The sequence below is a fragment of the Ylistrum balloti genome, unplaced genomic scaffold, assembly GCF_031769215.1.
Source record: "Ylistrum balloti isolate Yb309-2 unplaced genomic scaffold, AGI_CSIRO_Ybal_v1 Utg370036, whole genome shotgun sequence".
In the NCBI taxonomy this organism is placed as follows: Eukaryota; Metazoa; Mollusca; class Bivalvia; order Pectinida; family Pectinidae; genus Ylistrum; species Ylistrum balloti.
The window spans coordinates 130,754-153,890 of NW_026782096.1; the positions used below are offsets into that span (position 1 = coordinate 130,754).

Consider the following 23,137-nt stretch of genomic DNA (forward strand, 5'->3'; position numbering starts at 1 on the left):
TGTAGTTTGTATTACTTTACACTAGAAGTACTAACATTAGTACAGACTAGAATTTTAGTGCAGTCTCTTTGCATTTGCACAAGAATAACTACATAAGCTGTTTTTTTGTTCACTTACAAAAATGAAAAGTTTTTCATAATTCTTATAGTAAAAGTCTTCACGAAGGCACACATTTTTTTCTAGATAGTATTTCAGAAATACAAATGCTTGATTACCTGATTCACAGAAGTTATAAGTATATAAAACCAATGCAATTTATGTCGGAGGATTTTGATTTTAGCAATCACACATCACATTGCAAAACATGTAGCTGTCAATGGCCTCATTTACACTCTGCTTTTAGTTGACATTCATGGGCAATATGAATGCCAACTGGAGAACGTATATGATTGCCTTTCAAAATATTACTCTGATACCTGGTATGTTTAGCTAGCACACTATGTACTACCTGTTGAAAAATATGCTCTTAAACATGCTTCTTCTTAGAGACAGATTTGGTCCTTTAATTTACAGTAATAAGATATACTTATTACCGAGTGTTAAAATATGACTCCACTGCGTTAGATTGTTTACAGTAGAATGAAAAAGCCTGCATTATCTAACACACCACATACCTCCCTAACAATAAATCTTTTTTCTTATGGTACTTGAAACTTCAATTTCATCCTGGTTCTGACCTGAGTCTCAGTGGAATCTGCCCTGAGTCAGTTTCTCGTTCCCTTTTCTACACTGTGCCCAATTTCCTGCCATGTAAAACTTCACAGCTGTAAATATCTACTGATTATAAACAACAACTTTATTCTCTGAGAATGAAATTTGTTTAGCTTGTCTTCTACAGGAAACTTACATCTCCTTGGTTCCACTAGAAATATTAATTTTGGAGAACTTTATTGTTACATCATCAAGTGGATTCTTAAATTAAGTAAACTTAGATAAATGTTTTAAAATTTACGAAAGTAAATAAATGTTTCTTTCTTGGTATATTTTGTGCTTAGCTCAAATAATTGTGTATAAAATTTACATAAATTATCTTTGTTTATTTTGGAGAGTTTTTTTGTACTGATGTTTGTTAATTGTTTTTGCTTTAATCAGGGATGGCATGTGGTGAAATTATTATCATTACATAACACAATAAATATTCTGATAAGAAGGAATTGTAGATGATAACATCCAGATTATTTGGTGCCACTGCTGAAAGGTCAGGATCACCCAGGTGGTAGAGCATTGAACTTAAAAAACCTCAGATGAAAATGTGAGGGGCATAGTTCTATCCCTACAGACTTGGTGATTTAATTAGTATTTGTCAGGAGTTTTCGATCATGGACCACTCTCTGATGTGATGGTTGTGTCCTTAGGAATACACTTATTCTATTAATGTAACCCAATTTCTTTTGAAAGATGTGGCAGCCTTCCTCATGTTGTTCAGTGACATTGTCACCGACTACTTCAAGATGACCCAGCTTAAAAATCACTTCATGGGGTTTTATACTCATTACACAAACTTTTTTATTGTACCTACCCATCTTATATTGTTACAAGTAATGACTCAAATTTTCTGATTGACTTTGTAACAGGATATTTGTTTGGTTGATGATTCTATTAGTTTGTTCACAACTTGCCACATGACTTTTCAATGGTAAAATATTCAGTTTATATCAATTATGACTTAGGCTTTAATTTGTAACAATTTTGTCTTTTATTTAATTGTGCATGAAACTTCAGAATTATTTCAGTAACCCAAAATTGAAGTAGAGCATGGAATTCTGGTTCCTGGGAATGTTGTGTTTCACTATCATTTAACTTGGCATTTGGGCATTTTTGAATGACGAGCAACTAATACAATATGTACATGTGCATATACGAATTGTCTTTTCATGCTTTCAGATTCATCACGTAAACTGAAAGATGTACTGGAAGAATTCAACGGAGATGGTGTGCTGTCAAAGTACAACTCAGAAGGGGTGAGATCATAGTTTTTCATCAAAATTGTATTTGATACTTCAGTTTGGTAAATGAAAAGAAACTGTGTTTGATGATTTTTTTCTGTTTATGACAGCATGTTATTGTCACTGTTTACAGAATCTGGTTATAATATGACAAGTGTTTTAACTGTGTTGAAAGGGAGTACTCTCATTGTCTATTAAGATAGTATGTGTGTGAAAACATACCTTGGATTTCTCTCAAATGTGAATTCAGTATGGGAATTTTGGCTTATTTTCTTATGAATACATACTGACTTGATGCATAGAATCTTGAATTTGTCTGTTAGTGTGACAGGAGGTCATGTTTTGATGTTCTATAAATATCAGCCAATTACAGAGCTAGCTGAAACAGCATGTCTGATAATGTCTGCTGTATTTACAGCCAATCGGATACGAGGGTTTCAGTTTGTTCATGGAGACGTACCTTGATGCAGAAGTGCCAGAGGAACTATGCAAACATCTCTTCCTGTCATTTATGAAGAAACCGTCGCCACAGACAGGCACTGTGGGTAAGGATTTCCACGTTAAGGATGTTGCTGCGGTAACAGCATCCCAAACCTTGTGTGCCCCAATCAATACCCATATCAGCCCCGAATTCCATTTGGAACGGGCTGAAAAACATCATGGATTTGCCGAAAAACTTCATGGACTCACAGAGAAGCTACAACTTCATAGTCTCACAGGGCACAGTCGTCATGATAGCGGGGATTTGGGGCGACGTAGCGGAGCAGGTACAGGCGTACTAACTCGAGCCATGCGTGTTGTTGTTCTGTGGTGATGGTTAGGTGATGCTGTTGTGGCTGTTTGTCATCGTAGCGAGAGTCTTTTAGCGTAGAACTTGTATCTATATATATATACATAATTGTGATGCATTTATATTTTACCCTTATATATGACTGTTGCAAATTAAAATTGTGTAATTTTTTCCACACAAAATATGTACCTGTATTTTTAAATGAATTTATATTTTTGTATTATTTATATGCTAAATGAAAAAATATGTTTTTTGTAGTATGCTTGTAATCATTTATGAAAATCCAAGCTTGTCAAGTCTGACTTAACATTATATGTATATCAGAAATCTTTTTCTATGAAGGTAGAAAAGACACATTAATTTGAGATAACTGCATATTCGAATGGAAAATTCTGGTGTTATTTTCCAGTTGCTATTGATTAAAAATTGTGTTCAGACATTAAAATGTTTTCAGTATAACCAGTTATAAACATTGACTTAAACTTATAAACATTGACTTAAACAAAGGAGTAAGTTTGTCCTTACATTCATTTTCCATTTCAAGTGGGGAAGTAAATATTAAGTAATTGACAAGTATAACCGCTTTATAGTTCACCTTAAAGGTAACTGTAATGATGTAAATTTTTTTTCAAACTGACATGTTGACATATATGGATAAACTTATCTTAATTAGCCAAAATATGTCGCCAGTTACAAATCTGTCGTAAAACATTAAACTAATTATCTGTTCTCATTAAATTTCCCTTTACAAGACTTTTACAAGACATTAAAATACAATGAACGTTTTCAGTTTGCTAAAAACCTCCCTCATTAGAATAATTGTAAAAGAACATTGTTGATGGATGGTCATAAATGTTCAAAATGAGACAGAATTCAATAAATCTTAAGAAATCCTTAACTGGATGTCTTCTACCTGAGATGGAATGAAACAAACTTCGATTGTAACAAGATCGTTAAAGTCAAAGGTCAACTTATAGGTAGAACCAGTTAACATTATAACTGTTTTCAATCGAACACTTTGAAATGATATTTACTTTGTCATTAGGCTCACACAACAAAAGTATACATATTAAGTATGTAGGGATGAGGATCAACTAACAACTCAATGTGTTGATATGGGGACAGATGTCAATCCAATTCTCATGGAATGATTATCAGGGGAGTTCTCATCTCAATGTTAATTGATAGGGTGTACGGAGGATTCAAATACAACATAAAATAAAATTTACTGATCTTATATCCAATGAAATATCATGTTCTGCCTCTATTATTTGTAACAGTCTTTCTGATTGGCTGATATTCATGTGGTTGTTTCAGTATGTCCCTCAAAGATAAATAAATATCAAATAATCCAACATCACTACACATACTAAGAACAACCCAATTTTATAATCTTATCAGATTTCTTGGAAATCCATTGCAGTATTATTTGTAACATTGTAAGTGTTGTTAATACAATTATTAACCTTTACTGAAGCAGATACATCGTGTTATCAGCCTGAGAGAAGATTTTTTTCTGCTTGGTTTCCAGTGGGAATAATTTTCTCCTTCATGCTGATGAACCTTTGTATGACAGTGATTTTATAATATAGCTTGTGTTTTTGTGAAATGTGTAACTTGTGTTTCAGTTGCTGGTATTGTGTAACTCTTGGCTGTATACTCTGAGTGTTACAGACTCTGTGGTTTACTGTATCTGTATGGTTTACTGGAATTCACTGGTGTGCATGGGTTTGATATATTTGGTGTCCTCATGCATTATGTTCTGTCCTCATTTCAACATAAAATGGAATATTCTTACTGTTTATGAATATATCTTCACTTTTTGGTTAAATATTCCAGATGTTTTTGAGAATAAAAATTTAGATTTTTATTTGGAGAGTAAGTAGGTGACACTTTTCTTTGTTTACTCATTTTTTACCCTCTCATTCTTCTCCATTTTGTCTTTCTGGCTTCTGTCTTTCACATGCATCCATCACTTTCAACCTGTGATTCTCACTCGTTCACAACCATGTCATTTTAACCATTAGTTTCCTCAGTCCTTCACATTCAGCCTGCCTTCTTGTTCACAATCCAGTGCCCTGGAACAATGTTACTTATCTTGCATATTTCACGTTAAGCTTTTATACTGTTAATGTTAACATAAACTCACATGCATTTTTCTGAAGTAGCTTGAGATGCTGCACAAGGTTACACATGTTAATAATGGCCACATTCCTGTGTTGCAGTAAAACGTTAAAAACTCTGAATGTTTGCAAATAGAGAAAAGTGAAAAATAACATGTTGTTATTATGAAGTGAATTATTTTGATGAGTTTTCTGTATTTGTTGGCATTAAGATGTTCAAAAATAGGATTTATTTCTCAATTTTTGAAAGTTGAAAGATTCTTGAAGTGTCAATTCATTCTATATTTTGCATATTTGATTTGAATGTACCTGCATGCTGTTCAATATGATTTTAGTTAGTAAGCAACACAAACCTGTTCCATCACAAGATGACTTATTTCTGACCTAATTTTTTTTATTTATTTTTGTTGACATTGAATGTACCAGATATTGTCTGCATGTAATCTCCCTACCAGAGGTCTTGATGATGGTATGTATCATGTCTGAAGATGTCAGATATTTGTTTACAAATATATGATGTAATCTGTTACGAGTTCAGTTTGCTCTGTTTGTTCACATGGCAGATAATTATAACTATGGTATTAATAAGTTTACACAACTGTATTACATAATGTTTATCTTTCTTCATCTTTTGTATACTTAACTTGTAAATAAAGGATTTTTGGGGGAAAATTATCTACAGTGATTGCACACTAGGATTAAATGGGGGACCTGCTGAGGTAATCAGGTTGATCATTTGCTAAATATATTAATTTGATATTTGAATATGAGCATTATGTATATCCCCCCACCACCAAAAAAAAGTTAACAAAAATCTAAAAATTTCTGTTTTTCTGAGTTTCTGTAACCTGTTCATTAGACCCAAAAGACCTTGTTTGCTCATTCAAACTTAATTTTTTGGTTTTGTAAAAAATGTTCTTGTTATGACAATGAATTGTGATTACTCTCCCCAGTTCAAGATACTTAATCTTTGATGTTTGGACTTAAGGCTTAGGAATATCAAACCTATATGGTATTATATGATGTTCAATCCCTAGAAGATGATCCAGGAATACTAGCTGAATTTTAAATACATTTTCAACCAATCTTTATTATCATAAATTATGGAAGAATGCAAACATTTTTGACCCAATGTACCACCATTTTTACTAAAGTTAGATCAGTAATATATGAGCAACACAAACTGGATTCTGATTTTACAAAAAGATAGCAGTGAATATGACCATTTTTTCAGTGAATTTATATCTGTTGATGTATATTGTAATTCAATCAGTGCAACGGTGAAACAGCCTTTTTTTACAGTTAAGTAGCTATGCATTATACTGTTATAAAATATGTAAATATATGTGTACAATTTGTTTACAAACTGTGGAACCTCACTGGTGTTAAAGCCAATAATAAGATGAAAAGGATGTTTTATATATGGACATGTAACATTGCTAAGAGAATAAAAAAATACATTTTTTGATGTGGACCCCACCTCTTCCACTATCATAATAACACACTTTTGTTAAAACTACAAACATCCCTTTTGCTGTTGTCCCATAATTACTTTGTGTGGAAAAACTCCTCATATTTCTGACATTTCTATCGGCAAACTTTGGCAATAGTTGAAATTCTTCAATTGTAAGATGTCAGTGTTTCAGGTGAGGTTCCATTGTTTTTTTTGCTTGGATTCAATAATTTGTTTAGGTTAAATCAATGAAAACAGCTTTTCATGTCTATGTAATTTATGTTTATATATGTGTGTGTTTGAGATGGGAGAGTGTGTTTACTAACGCTTACCTGGTAAGTATGTATACCTGCTCAGCTACAGAAGAGAAACATTTGCCCTTTAGACACATTCTGTATTTGGATTATTTCAGCACCGTTTTATGAAGGGTATATAGTGAAAGTCATATCCATATGTCACTTCACATCAAATCCTATTTCAAATTAATGTCATATCTTTAGAATCTCTCGGCATGTTTGGTTCAAGGTTAAAGGGTCAAACGTTACATTGTCTCCACATGTGGGAACGAGGGCCTCATGTCTCTCAGACGTTTTCTTGTTTTTCTCAGACTTATATATATAGTGATTGTGATTCATTGAAAACTCTAGATCTACTCTTACTTTTTATTCGGTGTATACTAAAATACACACAATATGGTGCCTCTGTCTGTTCCAATATATATATGATAAGGGGCCTGATTTACCGTGTATGATACCAGGGGGGCCACAGCGGTCAAGTGGTTAATGCCTTTGTGTGTCTTTGTCTCTGGTCCTCCACCTCGAGTTTAAGGCCTATATGGGGCAGTCACCAGGTTGGTGGTTTTTCTCCGAGAACTCTGGCTTTCTTCCACCATATTTTGAGAAAATTTCGAAAAGATGATAAACATGGAAAGTTTTCAACTTGTTGATTTATATAAATGTATACAGTGAACTGTTTTTTCAGAGTTTTATTTTCGCACTTCCATCAAACTGTTTTTTTATTTTTATGTATACAGTATTAACAATTATTTTTTTGATTTATTTTTTTTCTTTGAATCAAAAAGATAAAATGCATTACTTAAACAAATTGATCTGAGGTAGTTTTATAATAAATTCTTTGTAAATTTGAAAACTCATTTATTATTATTAATAAGTTAATTTATTGTTTTCTAAAATTTCTTTTCAACTTCTGAGATTTTCTTTGTAGGGTCAGCATCCACATCCAGCCATCCCTCTGGAACAAACAACTCTGGACCAGACAAAGCCATCGGGGAGTCTGACCCTGCCTCCGAGGGCATCAATCATTCACGGTCATCCTCAAAGAAATCCAACCATAGTGTACAGACACAACACAATGGTATAGCTGTACTCATTGATTCAGCTCCCTCAGTGTTACCTTCGATATAACGCCTCTCATGATCCTTTCATTTAATACCATTACTAGTTCTTCTGAATATTCAATTTTCAGATATGTTCGTAATTGCCTTACATGTTGACCTTCTATCTTAGCCTCTTATCATAAAAATCAAACATTTGTTTGATCTTGTGATGGCACTATATTCAGTTATAAAGTTAACATGTACACATGTCAACCTTTTTATACTGCCAAAATTTAGCCATTTGCAAGGATTTTCATCTGTATCAAAAGAACGAACAATGTGAAATGCAAAGAATAAGGGTACTGTGGGTGTTGAATTATGCTCATCAAACTGATAATAAAGTGAGATGACTATTGAAACATACCGTATTTTACGGATTATATGCCGCACCAGTGTATTAGTGACGGAGCCAATTTTTAGCAATTTCTCTATTTGATCCGCATATAAGCCACACCGTATTATAAGCCGCACCCTTTCTTACAAAGTGGTAACCATTACATTGGCCAAAGATAGAAAAATACAAAGTTATCAGTTTATCATGGATGGTAAGCTGAAAGGCCAAAAGTCTGTAATAGCTGATGATAACGACCCTCTTAATAAAAGTATCTAGTTTGTCATTTAGAGATCATGACACTATGGTCAGTTGACCTACAAGTCATTATTTTGTCAATATAAGGATTCATTTGTTAGCCTAATAATGAAGTCTTTGTTTGGTAGGTCACTCCATGGACTCCATCGACCCCTGGGTGCGACAGTCCAACTCCAGTCTACTGCGGGCCAGTACTGCTGTGGAGCTTAAGTCTGTACGGAACCGGTCCACCAGTGCAGACATCAAGTCTGGTCACATTTACCTGAAGGATCTGGTGTGTTACCTGTCTCTACTGGAGGCGGGGCGACCTGAGGACAAGCTTGAGTGTGAGTATCCACACTCCTTAGAGAGTACCTAGCAATACTCCACACTAGAGAGTATGTTTGCATTCATTTTCAGGTCCAAGAAATATGACAGTGAAGCAACTTTTTGCCAGCAGTCCCTCAATGGTGAGGGGACCTTTCATTTTACCAGCTTTGAATCCAACTCACAGAAACTGTGATATTACACTAGTAATCTACAATATCAGACTTGGCCCCACGCGCTGAAATTGACCTTAAGTGATGTGTCCTTAGAGTGTCTATGAGATGTGACCTGTGACTATCAGGACAATGTAAACTTTACGTGGTAGAAATGTTACATATCTATCCCTGTATTAATATTGGACACAATGATGATATCTTATAACTATGCGCTGAAGCATAACTACATGTTATTGTAGGTTAAAGATAGGAAGCCAGACTGTGTACGCTTGCTGTAAAAATACAGTGTGTATGCTCTGACACTTGAGTTGTAAATTTCTTTTGTATAAACTAGAAAACTCGAGGCAAAATATGAATGCAAATGTAAATACTTAAAAAATTCCACAAAAATGTTGTAGAAAAATGACATTATTATAGAACTGTTTACTTCCTGTAGTTGCAAAGCTTCCTGTGAAATTGAAATCAACTGTTTTGCTATTCGATCAGTCGATTGGCTGTTCCATTAATGTGTATAACAGCCAATGAACAATGATTTGTTTTTTAGGCCAAAGCTGGTAGATCTATTAGAGAGCTAAGTAACAGTTTGAGGGATATAGTTAGTACTGATAACATTTGATATTCATTGTTGCAGTCATGTTTCGTCTGTACGATGCTGATGGTAATGGCCTGCTGGACTCAAGTGTGAGTATATACAACAGTTATCTCCCTTCCATGGATACTGTGAAACTAGAAAAATGTGATCTCCCTTCTCTTTGCCTCTTTCCTTCTCAATATACAACAGAGTCATCTCGTTTCCCTTGATAGAACAAAGTTACCTCCCTTCCTGAGAAACAACAGTTATCTCTCTTCTCAAGATACAAAACTCCCTTAACATATAATGATGATGTTCATTTATCAATTCACACCACGTTTACTTACGCAAATCCAAACACAATTATTTAAACAAGCTTGCTTAAACAAATGATTACACCCTCTCTATAAGAATTGTGCAACTAAATTGTTTCTAAACTTTGACTTCCTTGTGTATATATCTATGTGTCGTGTTTTTTTGACTACTGGGTATAAATGCTGTTTTGTAGGAGCTAGATGCCATTGTAAATCAGATGATGTCAGTTGCTGAGTACCTCGGTTGGGATGTGTCAGAGCTCAAACCTGTAAGTTATAACAACAACGGGAGAGAGGCATTTTCACTGTGGATTTATTTTCCACCTATTTAGTCCTATGTAGTTCTGATTAAATTTTGAATATTGAATGATTTGTAATTTGTGTTGCATTCATTATATAATTAGAGGAAAATATGCTTGTTTTATGCATATACTGGAAATTAGATCATGAATTTTAGTTTTAACACGAGCCACAGTTGAAACAACAAAATTAATGATCTAATCTCCATTATACATACAACAACAAGCATACTCTCCCCATTCTGAAATATTTTGAGTCGAAAAATTTTGTAAATATCTCAGTACCAAAAAAAACTAATAGTAACAAAGACCTGTAGTTTTTTGTTTGAAATAGTCCCTCACATTGTCTAAGCCAATCAAAACGCTCCTTTCAACCAATGATGAAGTAGAAGCTCTGAAGCTCTACTCACTTTCCAGTCATGTTGTCGATAGTTTCAGGTCAGGATGGGGTCAAGAAGTGGGTTAAGACATAAGAAAAGGCTTAAAATGTTTGCCTACATGGTTTATTTGTGTAAATTATTGTATATATTGATTCCTGTTGTACATACCTTCAATTCATCATGTCTACCTCTGAATGGTAAAGGTATTTGTTCCATAAAGGAGATTGGGTAGAGGCATCAATAAGAGATCATGATAGTAAACTCATCGGAAGTTGTCAGTGTGTTTTTACAAATAGAGATCGGGATTTATGTATAATTCTCTATAGAATTATCCATGTGATACAATTTCATTTTGTTGTGAAATTATTAGAAAAGTGAATTGGAATATATCATGAAGGTAATCATTATCATTCCCCTACACATTTTGATGACACGTTTTAGTATGTCGTTGTAATGAATATCACTATCAATTATCTGCCTCCACTGGAAAGATGGCCACTATCTTTGGATTAGTATCAGAAATCATAAGTATATCGGGGATTAGATCATGAAAAGTATCCAATGAAAACATGTGTAGCATAAGCATTGTCTATAGGTTGTGTATTTACTTGTCTCATACGTGACTGAAGGTAAGGGACACATTCACCATTTAGTACAAATTGTAAATGTTACACATACGTGACTGAGGGTAAGGGACACATTCACCATTTAGTACAAATTGTAAATGTTACACATACGTGACTGAGGGTAAGGGACACATTCACCATTTAGTACAAATTGTAAATGTTACACATACATGACTGAAGGCAAGGGACACATTCACCATTTAGTACAAATTGTAAATGTTACACATACATGACTTAAGGTAAGGGACACATTCACCATTTAGTACAAATTGTAAATGTTACACATACATGACTTAAGGTAAGGGACACATTCACCATTTAGTACAAATTGTAAATGTTACACATACATGACTGAAGGCAAGGGACACATTCACCATTTAGTACAAATTGTAAATGTTACACATACATGACTTAATCACTAGATCAACTAACTAAAAGTCTTACTTCCGGTGTGAGAGAAACATGATGTGATTACTATGTTGTTTGTTATACACATACATATTAAACGGCTTGTTTTTTGTCGTTCCCAGATTTTACAGGACATGATGGTGGAGATAGATTACGACTCTGATGGCACTGTCACACTAGAGGAGTGGAAAAGAGGTGGGATGACCACTATACCTCTTCTGGTTCTACTAGGTCTTGATTCAGTGAGTAACTTTCCATGTTCTACTAGGTCTTAACTCATTGAGTAACCTCCAATGTTTTACTAGGTCTTGACTCGATGAGTAACTCTCCATGGTCTACTAAGGCTCGACTTGGTGAGTAACCCTCCATGTTCTTCTAGGTCTTCACTCGGTGAGTGAACTTCCATGTTCTACTAGATCTAGACTCTATGAGTAACCCTCCATGTTCTACTAGGTCTTCACTCAGTTAGTAAACTTCCATGTTCTACTAGGTCAAGGCTCAATGAGTAACCCTCCATGTTCCACCAGGTCTCAACTTCATGAGTAATTCACAGTGTTCTACTAAGGTCTGATTCAATGAGGCTGAGTAAGTAATCTTCATATTCTACCAGGCCTGATCCACGCAATGAGTGTCCTGTGACAGTTCAGGTTCACCATTATATCAGGTATTATTTTGACTTCTAATAAAGGCTATGTTGACATGCTTGAACTCCATGAATATTGTCATTAGGAGTTCAATCTTGTTCTGAAGGTAATAGCAAAATACTAAAGTGAGTACCATATGTATGACATGCATGTATATAATATCCCTTCAAAGTAGACACAACTTTCACTGACTGACACAAAACACTGATACTTTTTAGCCTGGTACATGTATTTCTGAATGTATGTTATATACAAATGCTTAAAAGTTTGATTTCAGGTTTATAGCTGTCACTTTTAACAAACATTTTTGTTTGATTCATTGAAAATTTTTCAGACAATTCTACAGTATTTTTTTCTTTCTGTTTTTTTTTTCAGATCAGGTATTAAAGAGTTGCTTCCCTTAAGCTCAATAATTTTTTTTGCAGGATTTTTACGAATGGTTTGAAGGAAAATAATGAAAACTTTTTGAACTCCAGCAAAGCAAAACTGGGAATATTGAATTTGATGTGAAAGGAAATTGAATAAATCAAATTAAGGAATATGTCATTCTTAACAAGTTGTTTGAATAAATGTTCAAACCAGTTAGAATTCTGAAATATTATTTCTTGCTTTGTATGATTATGTTGATCTCACATTTTATTTATTTTATTACAACACTGTTAGTATATAGTATGTGACAGCAAACTACCTCCACAAAAAACAGGATGAGCTTTTTAACAGGTTCCACCTCAAATGAAATCTTTTTCTGCACTAGGATATATATTCAAATAGTCATTCATTAATCTATATGAATTTTGGATTTTTTTCTAACGGGGATAAATGAAGTGGGTCAGTATGGCTTGTATATGCTGTTAAATATGGTCTCTGTTACTCAGCTGATGGAGCATACATGCTTCTTTGGCTCAGTCTGTAGAACCGTGTTCAATTTCTGGTCAGGGCGCTCAACAAGCATATATATGGATTTCCCTTGTTCTTTTATAAATGGTTTAAAACTGAGTGTTTTATCTGTGAATTTTTGAGAATAATGTAGATAAAAAGCAAAAGAAAATCTGCCGAAAATGTTTTAATGTACAAAAATTGTTCTGACAAGAACTGGTGGTTAAATCGTCATTTTTAGTGAATTATTTTCAAAGAATGAGATGAACATTTTTGATAACTTATAGATTAGAGAAAAATGAGAAGCAGACTAACTATTTATAGCAGGCACAGTCTACTCAGAAATGTCCTGAGAAACTTTAATATATTTCCAAAAATTAAAAAATAGCACACTGTAAAATATATGTAAAGAATAAGAAAAATATAAATATACAATAATATTAGAGATAGGTCAGTGTGTAGTAGGTAAAGTTCCGTTTGTATTAGAGTGAGGTGGACATTAGCTGGACACAACTATATCACCAATGCCTGACCACATTTTCTTTTGTTTTGTGCACAGAATGTAAAAGATGATGGAAACCACACTTGGAGGCTGAAGCATTTCAATAAGCCCGCCTACTGTAATCTTTGTCTCAACCTACTGGTGGGGCTGGGCAAGCAGGGATTGTGTTGTACATGTAAGTGAACCTAATAGTGGGACTGGGCACGCAGGGATTGTGTTGTACATGTAAGTGAACCTAATAGTGGGACTGGGCAAGCAGGGATTGTGTTGTACATGTAAGTGAACCTAATAGAAGGACTGGGCAAGCAGGGATTGTGTTGTACATGTAAGTGAACCAAACTATGGGGCTGGGCAAGCAGGGATTGTGTTGTACATGTAAGTGAACCAAACTATGGGGCTGGGCACGCAGGGATTGTGTTGTACATGTAAGTGAACCTAACTATGGGGCTGGGCAAGCAGGGATTGTGTTGTACATGTAAGTGAACCAAACTATGGGGCTGGGCAAGTAGGGATGGTGTTTTACATGTAATTAAACCTACTGGAGGGGTTTGGCAAGCCAAGGTTGTGTTGGACTTATACATGCATCTACTGGCAGTAATTCTGCAATATTCTTTTGTCTTGCATAGCCCAGTGTCCATGGTCCATTGTCCGTAAACTTGTTTCATTTTTGACTTTCTGGAAAACCCCTGAACTGATTTCAGTGAAACTTGGCAGAAACCTTTTATGTCCGTAGGTAAACCAAAATTTTAAATTGTATAGTCTCACCTTTCCCTTGGGAGGGGGTCAAATTTACTTTAGTTTATTTAGATAAAAATGCATCTTTGAGCATAAATTGTTTATTCTCAAAACGTTTCTCAATTTTCAAACATGGTAGAATCATATGGGGCTTGGCATGATGTCAGTAAACCTATTACTGGGGTTGGGAAAGCAGGGATTGTGTTGTATATTTAAGTGAGCCAGCAGGATGGACAGAACAACAATGGAGGGATTGTGTTTTAGGTGTATGTAAGCCTACTGCTGGAGCTGGGCAAGGAAAGATTGTGTTGTGTTGTATATGTAAGTAAACCTACTGATGGTTACACTCACCAGTACTTTTCACCTCCAGTGGCCACCCATCATATACCACCAAAACTATTCTCAGGATCAATCACCACAACTGTTCAATCAACAGAGACACCTTCTTATAGTGAGGCATTTGAGCAAGTCAAGTCATACCTGGTAGGGCATGCAGGCTGCACTGATGGACTTTTGTCAATATTAGCACCTCGTCAAAGAACGGTATAGGATTAGTCATCTCCACATCTGCTATTCACTCGACATGAATGGAAGACAATATGTATCCCCTCTGCTGGTCAGTCAGGATTGGTCTGCTCTGACGCTGTTATACTCCTCTCGAGAATGTTGAAAGGGCAAAATTTGCTGTTTTTATCATTAAGAAGAGACCTGCTTATTCTCTTGATTTCAAAACACTTCCTCATGGAGTTGGACCTCTTATACATTAGTTTATATTATTATTCCTTTGATTTTATTTTGATTGTCCACCATGGTATCTACCCCATCAAAGTTAGTTTTATTATAGTAGCCCATATTTGCAAGCTGATTGCCTGATTTTGACATGCTGAATTTTAAACTGCACCTCTCCGTGTACGGTATAAACAGTTCCATGTATTTGCTTATGGGTTTCAACCGCTACTCACCACATGTTGTTCAGCAATCTTCATCAACTCTTCAAACATAGTTATCATTCATTTACAATCTTGAGATCATCTCTTTTTTTAAACAATGTTGTCTTTTTGTACATAAAACATGTAAGAGTTATGGCCCTTTGTTGATGAGTGAGTGGGTTTTATGCAATACATTGCCATACTCATTTGAAACTTTTGGTTTTTCAGTTTGTAAATACACTGTACATGAGAGATGTGTTCATCGGGCACCTGCCTCCTGTATCACAACCTACGTCAAGTCAAAGAAAACATCCCAGGTAAGACATCCATGTTGTGAAGGATAAATGGATATATTTTGTTCTACCTAAATCTAACTGAAATCTTTTTCTTCTTCTGCAGTATTTTCTGAACTCTCTCTTACAAAGACTATTCTGTCTCTTCCTCTAGACTTATGTAATCATTTTTTTATTTAAAAATATTCAATGAAAGCATCTCTTATGATTAAAATAATTTCTGTATTAAGCAATGGAAGATGATGATTATGTAGAATCTTTAGAGCTATATACACCGCAAGGAACAATTTCTAAAGTAAAGATTGATTAAACATTCACACAGTGGGGATGAGATAAAAGAATCTCTATTATAGAGGAAAAAATATTAAGTTGGTAAACACAATGCTTTCCTCATGTGTTTGGCAACTTAACAATATTTCCCCAAAGGATAGGATTCTCTTATGCCACCCACAAGGTTTGAAAGAATACTTTTCTCTTACCCTGCTGACCCTATATATGTTCAGTGATCTAAATGTCAAGACATCTCTGTACATGTGTTTTAAAAAGGAGAATCCTGTAAGACAAGGATTCTCACTCACCAGGTAAAATAGAAAATACATCTGTGCAGGGCAAGAGAAAATGATACTGTAGTAAAACCTTCGAAATCTGTCAACAAAATTTTTAGTATTGCATAACAGTGAAATAACTCTAGATATTAGAAATTATGTATGTAAATGATTTAATAAGTTTCTGTCTGATCTGCTTACTGTGCAACTCAAGCATGAAACTGCCTAATATTTAACACTCCTGGCACTAAAGTCTGCAGCTCTTACTGACCATAGTGTTAGACCCGCCAGTGATAAACATATGATAAAAACACACATGTTGCTTATCCCTCACTATTTTGTATTAACAGTTTCTCACAAGTTTTGTGTTTGATAAATTCTGAACACACAATCTTGATATATAACACACATATTTTTTAGTTAGTATCTAAAATAATTTTCATTCCACTGTCAAAAGTAGATGTATAATATTAAAATGTAATCGAAAAATTTGATAAACAGAACTCCGAACTGTAGTCTTAATTTGCATTTTAAGAATTACAAAATTATTAAATGTTACTTGATAAAAATAAACAAAATTCTACTGTTGGAGTCAGTTATATGTACTCTCAGTTGATGTGATTTTTATTTTCTTTTTTAATTTAAAGTCGTGACTTACACAATAGTTTATTATGAAATGCTCTTGAAATAATATTTCGAAGTTCAAAAGACATTGTTAATCATCTTTTTTCTTTAAGGTTATAAAATTATTCTAAGTCTAATTCAGTTTTTGATTCAAATATAAAGGTGAAAAAGGAAAAGAACAGTTAATGAAAAAGTAATCCTTAAGTTTGTAATAATGAAATCTGAATTTATAAAAGTAAAGTCTTAATAATAAAATCATATTTTCAAATACATTTATAAAATCTGAATCTGTTGTGATAAAAGCTGAAATCTGTTGTGATAAAAGCTGAAATCTGTTGTGATAAAAGCTGAAATCTGTTGTGATAAAAGCTGAAATCTGTTGTGATAAAAGCTGAAATCTGTTGTGATAAAAGCTGAAATCTGTTGTGATAAAAGCTGAAATCTGTTGTGATAAAAGATGAAATCTGTTGTGATAAAATCTGAAATCCAGTGGACATAGTTTTTTTTATTATAGAGTGTATTGATATTGGCTATGTGACATTTTACTTTCATGAAATGCAGGGGGAACCAGAGGTATGACAATTTGAACCTCGTAGATTTTTTTTTTGTGTCAATGCAATTTTTATCTTTCTCCTTTTGACAGCATGTTGTTGTGGTTCACAGTTTACACTTATAAACTGTTTATATAATGATGCAACGTGTCTAGTTGTAACTTAGCCTCACACCCACATACAAATGGAGAGAGGGGAGATTTATTTCTGATATATAAAGTCAATCATCAATTTTATTTGTAGTAAGGACTTGAATTCTGAGTCTGCATTTGTAACCTCTAACCCAGATTCAAGATATTTAATTGTGGACTAGAAAAGGAAGTGTATCTGAATTTAACTGTAGCCTCTAACCAAGATAGAATTAAGTTTTGAAATAAATGACACTAGAGCAATGGGAGGCATATTGTACTGTGTAACAGCATTAATCTTATCCATAGCCTCTAAACCAAATACAAAATTAGTGGATTATTGAGTCTAGAAGGGCATGATACCTAACATAATATCAGTAGACCTGTAGCGGTGTAGTCTTTAGATTTGAAACAGAATCAGTGAATTCTCTCTGTCAACATTCATGGTCTTTTGGCACATATGATTCTTTGCTATTTTTTTTCAACAATCTTGATGGAGGTGTAGTGTTTATTGAGTGTTAGAGGCCCTTCACAGCCTCTAAATACTCCAAGCTCCTGACTTACAAGGTACAGTAGTATACAGTAATATTACTCATATCAGAGACTTACACATATGTCTGGTTTAGTTGTAAGAAGACAAGAAACTGCTTTGAAGCCAAATATCGGATCATGTCAGTCAAGTATTCAAATCAGAGGAGATAAATTCCCAAGTTTTCATTACAGAAATTTTGTCTGTTTTCTGATATCTGCTGCTACTGTATCTGACTTACATTGGTGGAACTAGGTACATATTTTCTGTAATGTGGGTAACTGAGATAAATCTTAAATTCAAAAATATTTTTGTTAGAGTTATTGGCCTTTTGTCTGAATGAAAGAGGTGGGGATGCTAAGGTACCTTACTATCCTACAGTTTGGTGTAGATGTTATTTATATTATGTACCATCTGATTATTTTAAATGATTAAAGATTTAAAGAATTCAGTAGATTAAAAAGGTTTTACTGTAGGGATTGGTTACAAATTAGAATTAGGGAGAGCCAGTATTAACAAAACAATATGAAAGGGAGATAATTGGCTCATTTTTTTTATTGTATCATTGTGTTCCTGGGAACCAGAAATTTCTGGAATTTTGTCTTTTAGTTGTATTTGTAAAATAATATTGTTCAGTTACTAGTGATTAATTGATTTATAAATTTATTGAATTATGTTTTGTGGTATTTACATTTCATATCTCCACCCCCTCACCCATTCCCGCCAACTTTCAGGAGTAATGACTGTTGTCCCTTTGGCAGACTTACAGGGTTAAGGTCACCTGGCACCGTTTATAAGATTAGAATACCACTGATGACAGTTCTGCCAATTTACACAAAATGTCAGAGAAATTCACGTTTTATTTCATTTGCACTTCTGTTGAATGCTTGTGAATCCTGTGCTGTCTTAATTTGCTGGTCAGGACTTTCTATATCTGTAATTGTCCTTTAAAAGTTCTGTCTTCTAATAGAGCACTGCATGAATATTTATTTATTTCACGTATACTGTATACATCAATATTATTTTTTTATGTTTTGAGTTTTATCATCCGTGAATGACATACATACAATATCAAAGGTAAATAAGGTGCTAGAAAAACCATTAATCAATACTTAAAATGGAGAGAAGAAAAAACAGATAAAGATTTAACAATTTCTCTTTATCTGAATGATTGATGTTTTTTTATCATCTTTGCAGTTTTAGTACAAATATATAAACATGTGTTCTCGGTGACATTTGATTAAATTTCCGGATTAAATTTACTCAGATTTGTTAATTAAATAAATAGCTACAGAGGTAACAAAAAATTCAACAGTGCAAACTATTGTTTTTCTTATTAACAAGCCAATGAAATTTACAATATAATAATACAAGTTTTATTTTCTTGGATATTATTTTCAATCTTTCATTTCAAAATTTCCTTTCTTTTTTTCTCTTTCTTTTTTTTCAAAAACATATTTCTGTATCTAAAGCAATATCTGTAGCTGTGTAATTCTTTCCCATTCTATTGTCTTTCTATATATATCTTGAATCCCTTTGCTCCAGGACCTACATTCTCCTATTGTGCTATTTATATCTACATTTTAACTCAAGTACCTGCATTCTAATATTCTTGTATCTGTATAATGATTTCCATTGTGTTCTGATTTCTGTATGCTAATTGTGCTAGTATATGGTCATTGCAATATGTATTCTGTATGAGGAAATTTCCATCTACAAATCTTTACATTCTCAGAAATATCTTCATTCTTCAAGTGTTTTCTTTCTTATATCTATCCTCTAATAATAATTCTATTATCTTCTATTCATGAAATGTATTAAAGTTTTACATCTTCTTATACTTATTTTGGATACTGTGAAATCATTAATTTTGTTGGGGATTAATTTTTCATTAATTTCTTGGGTTTACAAACTGATATAATTAGTTTTAAGACATTTATTGTGCTATGTTTATCCACAAAATCTAATTTCTATGAAATTGTGATTTTTTTATAGAAAATCATGGAAATTGAACCTCACAAAAATATATGTTTTTACAGTATATATACTGGAATGTTACCAGATAAATTCTAGCATGAAGGACAATTGTTGTTTGGTGCCTTACAGCCACCTGTAAGTTAATGATTCTGAACATGTGCCACCTAGTGTCTGGTGGTTACAGATAGACTGTAAATATGTATGCTGCTGTTTACTTATTGTATTCCCCTTGGGTATCCATATTTCTTTTAGCTCATCTCCCTAAAAAGGTCAAGTGAGCTTTATAAAAGTGGTATGCCATGGCACAATATCTGCCGCCCGACATCAGCTTTTTCCTTTAAAGGACTTTTCAGTATTGAAAGTCCAAGGGCACTGATATTAGATCTGTAACATTGGATGAAGGGCTACCAAGTTTTTTTTAAACAAATATACAACTTTATAACAACCAAACAACTATAGGTCTGGATATTGAGCCTGTAGCATCCTGGATGAAGGGTCACCATATTTTCTCAAATGAATGACTGTGATACTTTCAAGGTCACTGGGGTCAATGAGGTTAAAATCTCTGATCCTTGACATAATGTCTGGTTTCTAACTCCAATCCTTAACTGGATGTCTGGTTTCTGTCTCTGAGCCTTGACTTGATGTCTGGTTTCTGCCTTTGCTCCTTGACCTCACACATGTCTGGTATCTATCTCGAATCCTGGACTTGTAACAGATGTCTGGTTTCTGTCTCTGATCATTGACCTGATGTCTGGTTTCTGTCTTTGATCCTTGACCTCACATGCGTCTGGTTTCTATCTCTAATTCTTGACTTGTAACAGATGTTTAGTTTCTGCCTTTGTTCCATGACTTGATGTCAGGTTTCTGCCTTTGATCCATGACCTGATGTCTGGTTTCTGTCTATGATCCTTGACCTCACATGTGTCTGGTTTCTATCTCTAATTCTTGACTTATAACAGATGTCTGGTTTCTGTCTCTGGGCCCTGACCTGATGTTTGGTGTCTGTCTTTGATCCATGACCTTGTGTCTGGGTTTTTTCTCTAATCCTAGACCTGATGTCTGGTTTCTGTCTGTGATCCTTGACTTGATGTCTGGTTTCTGTCTGTGATCCTTGACCTCACATATGTCTGGTTTCTATCTCTGATCCTTGACCTGATGTCTGGTTTCTATCTCTAATCCATGACTTTTAGAGGTGTCTGGTTTCTGTCTCTGGACCCTGACGTGATGTTTTGTTTCTGTCTGTGATCCTTGACCTCACATATGTCTGGTTTCTATCTCTAATTTTTGACTTGTAACAGATGTCAGGTTTCTGTCTCTGATCCTTGACCTCACATGTGTCAGGTTTCTATCTCTAATTCTTGACTTATAACAGATGTCTGGTTTCTGTCTCTGGGCCCTGACCTGATGTTTGGTTTCTGTCTTTGATCCATGACCTTATGTCTGGGTTCTTTCTCTAATCCTGGACCTGATGTCTGGTTTCTGTTTGTGATCCTTGACCTCACATATGTCTGGTTTCTATCTCTAATCCTGGACAAGTAATAGATGTCAGGTTTCTGTCTCTGATCCTTGACTTCACACATGTATGGTTACTGTCTTCTATATCTTTTGACTTGTAACAGATGTCTGGTTTCTATCTGTGATCTTTGACCTGATGTCTGGTTTCTGTCTGTGGTCTTTGACCTGATGTTTCTGTCTGTGATCCCTGATGTTTCTGTCTGTGATCCCTGACCTGATGTGTGGTTTCTGTCTGTGATCCTTGACCTGATGTCTTGTTTCTGTCTGTGATCCCTTTCCTGATGTCTGGTTTCCGTCTGTGATCCCTGACCTGATGTTTGGTTTCTGTCTGTGATCTTTGACCTGATGTTTGATTTCTGTCTGTGTTCCCTGACCTAATGTCTGGTTTCAGTCTGTGATCCCTGACCTGATGTTTGATTTCTGTCTGTGATCCCTGACCTGATGTTTCTGTCTGTGATCTTTGACCAGATGTTTGGTTTCTGTCCTTCACTTTATTTCTTGTTTCTTTTTCAAAATATAAATAAGTTGATTGTAAATTAAAATAAGCATCAGTTTCTACTAACAATGATGTATATGTTTGTATGAATCACTGTTTTAATACCATATTCTGATTTTCAGGCTATGACCCACCATTGGGTTGAGGGTAACTGTTCTGGAAAATGTGACAAGTGTCGTAAATCTGTAAAAAATGGTGTGACAGGCCTTCATTGTCGCTGGTGCCACACAACGGTGAGTGAATGACATCCATATTTTGGTTTATCAATTTACTTTCAATATTTCAGTTATAATTTTCCTGAAAGTTCATTCTCTTTGAACTAAAAATGTTTTTATCTGTCATAATTTTTGGTGTGTAATGTCGATGAAATGACTCTGTTGATAATTCTTTGTGTAGAATGGAATACCTTACTAGAATGTGATCCAGTGTGTAAGAAATCTGGCAGACTTTTCATACTTAAGTACCAAGTAATCAAACACAAAAAAGGACAAAATTGTTTATTTATCATATTAAATGGTTCTTCATGAACTCAGGTAAGTTATTTTTTGAATAAACATATAATTTGGAGTACCAATTATACATGTACAAAAAAGGTTTCTATGACCTTGGCCAAACACAAGTCAAAAGAACAGTAACTAGAGACATATGAAAAATGAGACATCTTCATAATATCCTCATAATGTTTATTTACAATTATAGCCCTCAGATAAATTGGAAAACTCAGTTGTTTTAGCTTCCTTTCTGATCATCATGAAGTCACCAACTGACAAAGCCATGTTGATTAACTGACATTAACGTGCACCATTATTTTTTCACCCATAACTGACATTAAACATGGCTGCTGTAATCTCTGATTGGCTGAAAAATGTTCGGCTATTTGTTTTTAATTCTTTTTCAAAGAATGAGAGAAAGCTGTGCTGAATACATGTTTATTAGACATGATCCACTAATCTGGATGGAAAAAAGTAAACAAGGCCAGATATCAAGGCTTCATTCAAATCTTAAAGTGGTTTGTTTTGTGTCATTTTTAGTTACATAACAAATGTGCATCACAAGTGAAGCCCGAGTGTGACCTTGGAATTATGAGAGACCACATACTACCACCCACTTCTATATGTCCTGCTGTACTGGTAAGTTTACAATCTATTGCCCACTTCTATATGTCCTGCTGTACTGGTAAGTTAACAATCTACCGCCCACTTCTATATGTCCTGCTGTACTGGTAAGTTAACACCGCCCACTTCTATATGTCCTGCTGTACTGGTAAGTTAACTCTACCGCCCACTTCTATATGCCCACTTCTATATGTCCTGCTATATGTCCTGTACTGGTAAGTTAACAATCTACCGCCCACTTCTATATGTCCTGCTGTACTGGTAAGTTAACAATCTACCGCCCACTTCTATATGTCCT

The 23,137-nt window shown here is 34.4% G+C and overlaps 1 protein-coding gene across 3 annotated transcripts in view; it reads left to right on the forward strand.

Moving 5' to 3' along the window:
* The window catches only part of LOC132548932 (diacylglycerol kinase beta-like), a 122,890-nt gene that overhangs the window by 74,004 nt on the left and 25,749 nt on the right, over positions 1-23,137 (forward strand). For 2 of the 3 annotated variants that reach the window (XM_060212835.1, XM_060212836.1), the window contains 12 exons: positions 1,885-1,961; positions 2,365-2,491; positions 7,537-7,686; positions 8,426-8,623; positions 9,411-9,460; positions 9,859-9,933; positions 11,500-11,619; positions 13,457-13,574; positions 15,292-15,380; positions 17,087-17,098; positions 21,847-21,957; positions 22,756-22,854. In XM_060212835.1, coding sequence (XP_060068818.1) covers positions 1,885-1,961; positions 2,365-2,491; positions 7,537-7,686; positions 8,426-8,623; positions 9,411-9,460; positions 9,859-9,933; positions 11,500-11,619; positions 13,457-13,574; positions 15,292-15,380; positions 17,087-17,098; positions 21,847-21,957; positions 22,756-22,854 — 1,226 coding nt within the window. The remainder of the gene's footprint in view (positions 1-1,884; positions 1,962-2,364; positions 2,492-7,536; positions 7,687-8,425; positions 8,624-9,410; positions 9,461-9,858; positions 9,934-11,499; positions 11,620-13,456; positions 13,575-15,291; positions 15,381-17,086; positions 17,099-21,846; positions 21,958-22,755; positions 22,855-23,137) is intronic. The other variant, XM_060212837.1, reaches the window with a different exon arrangement.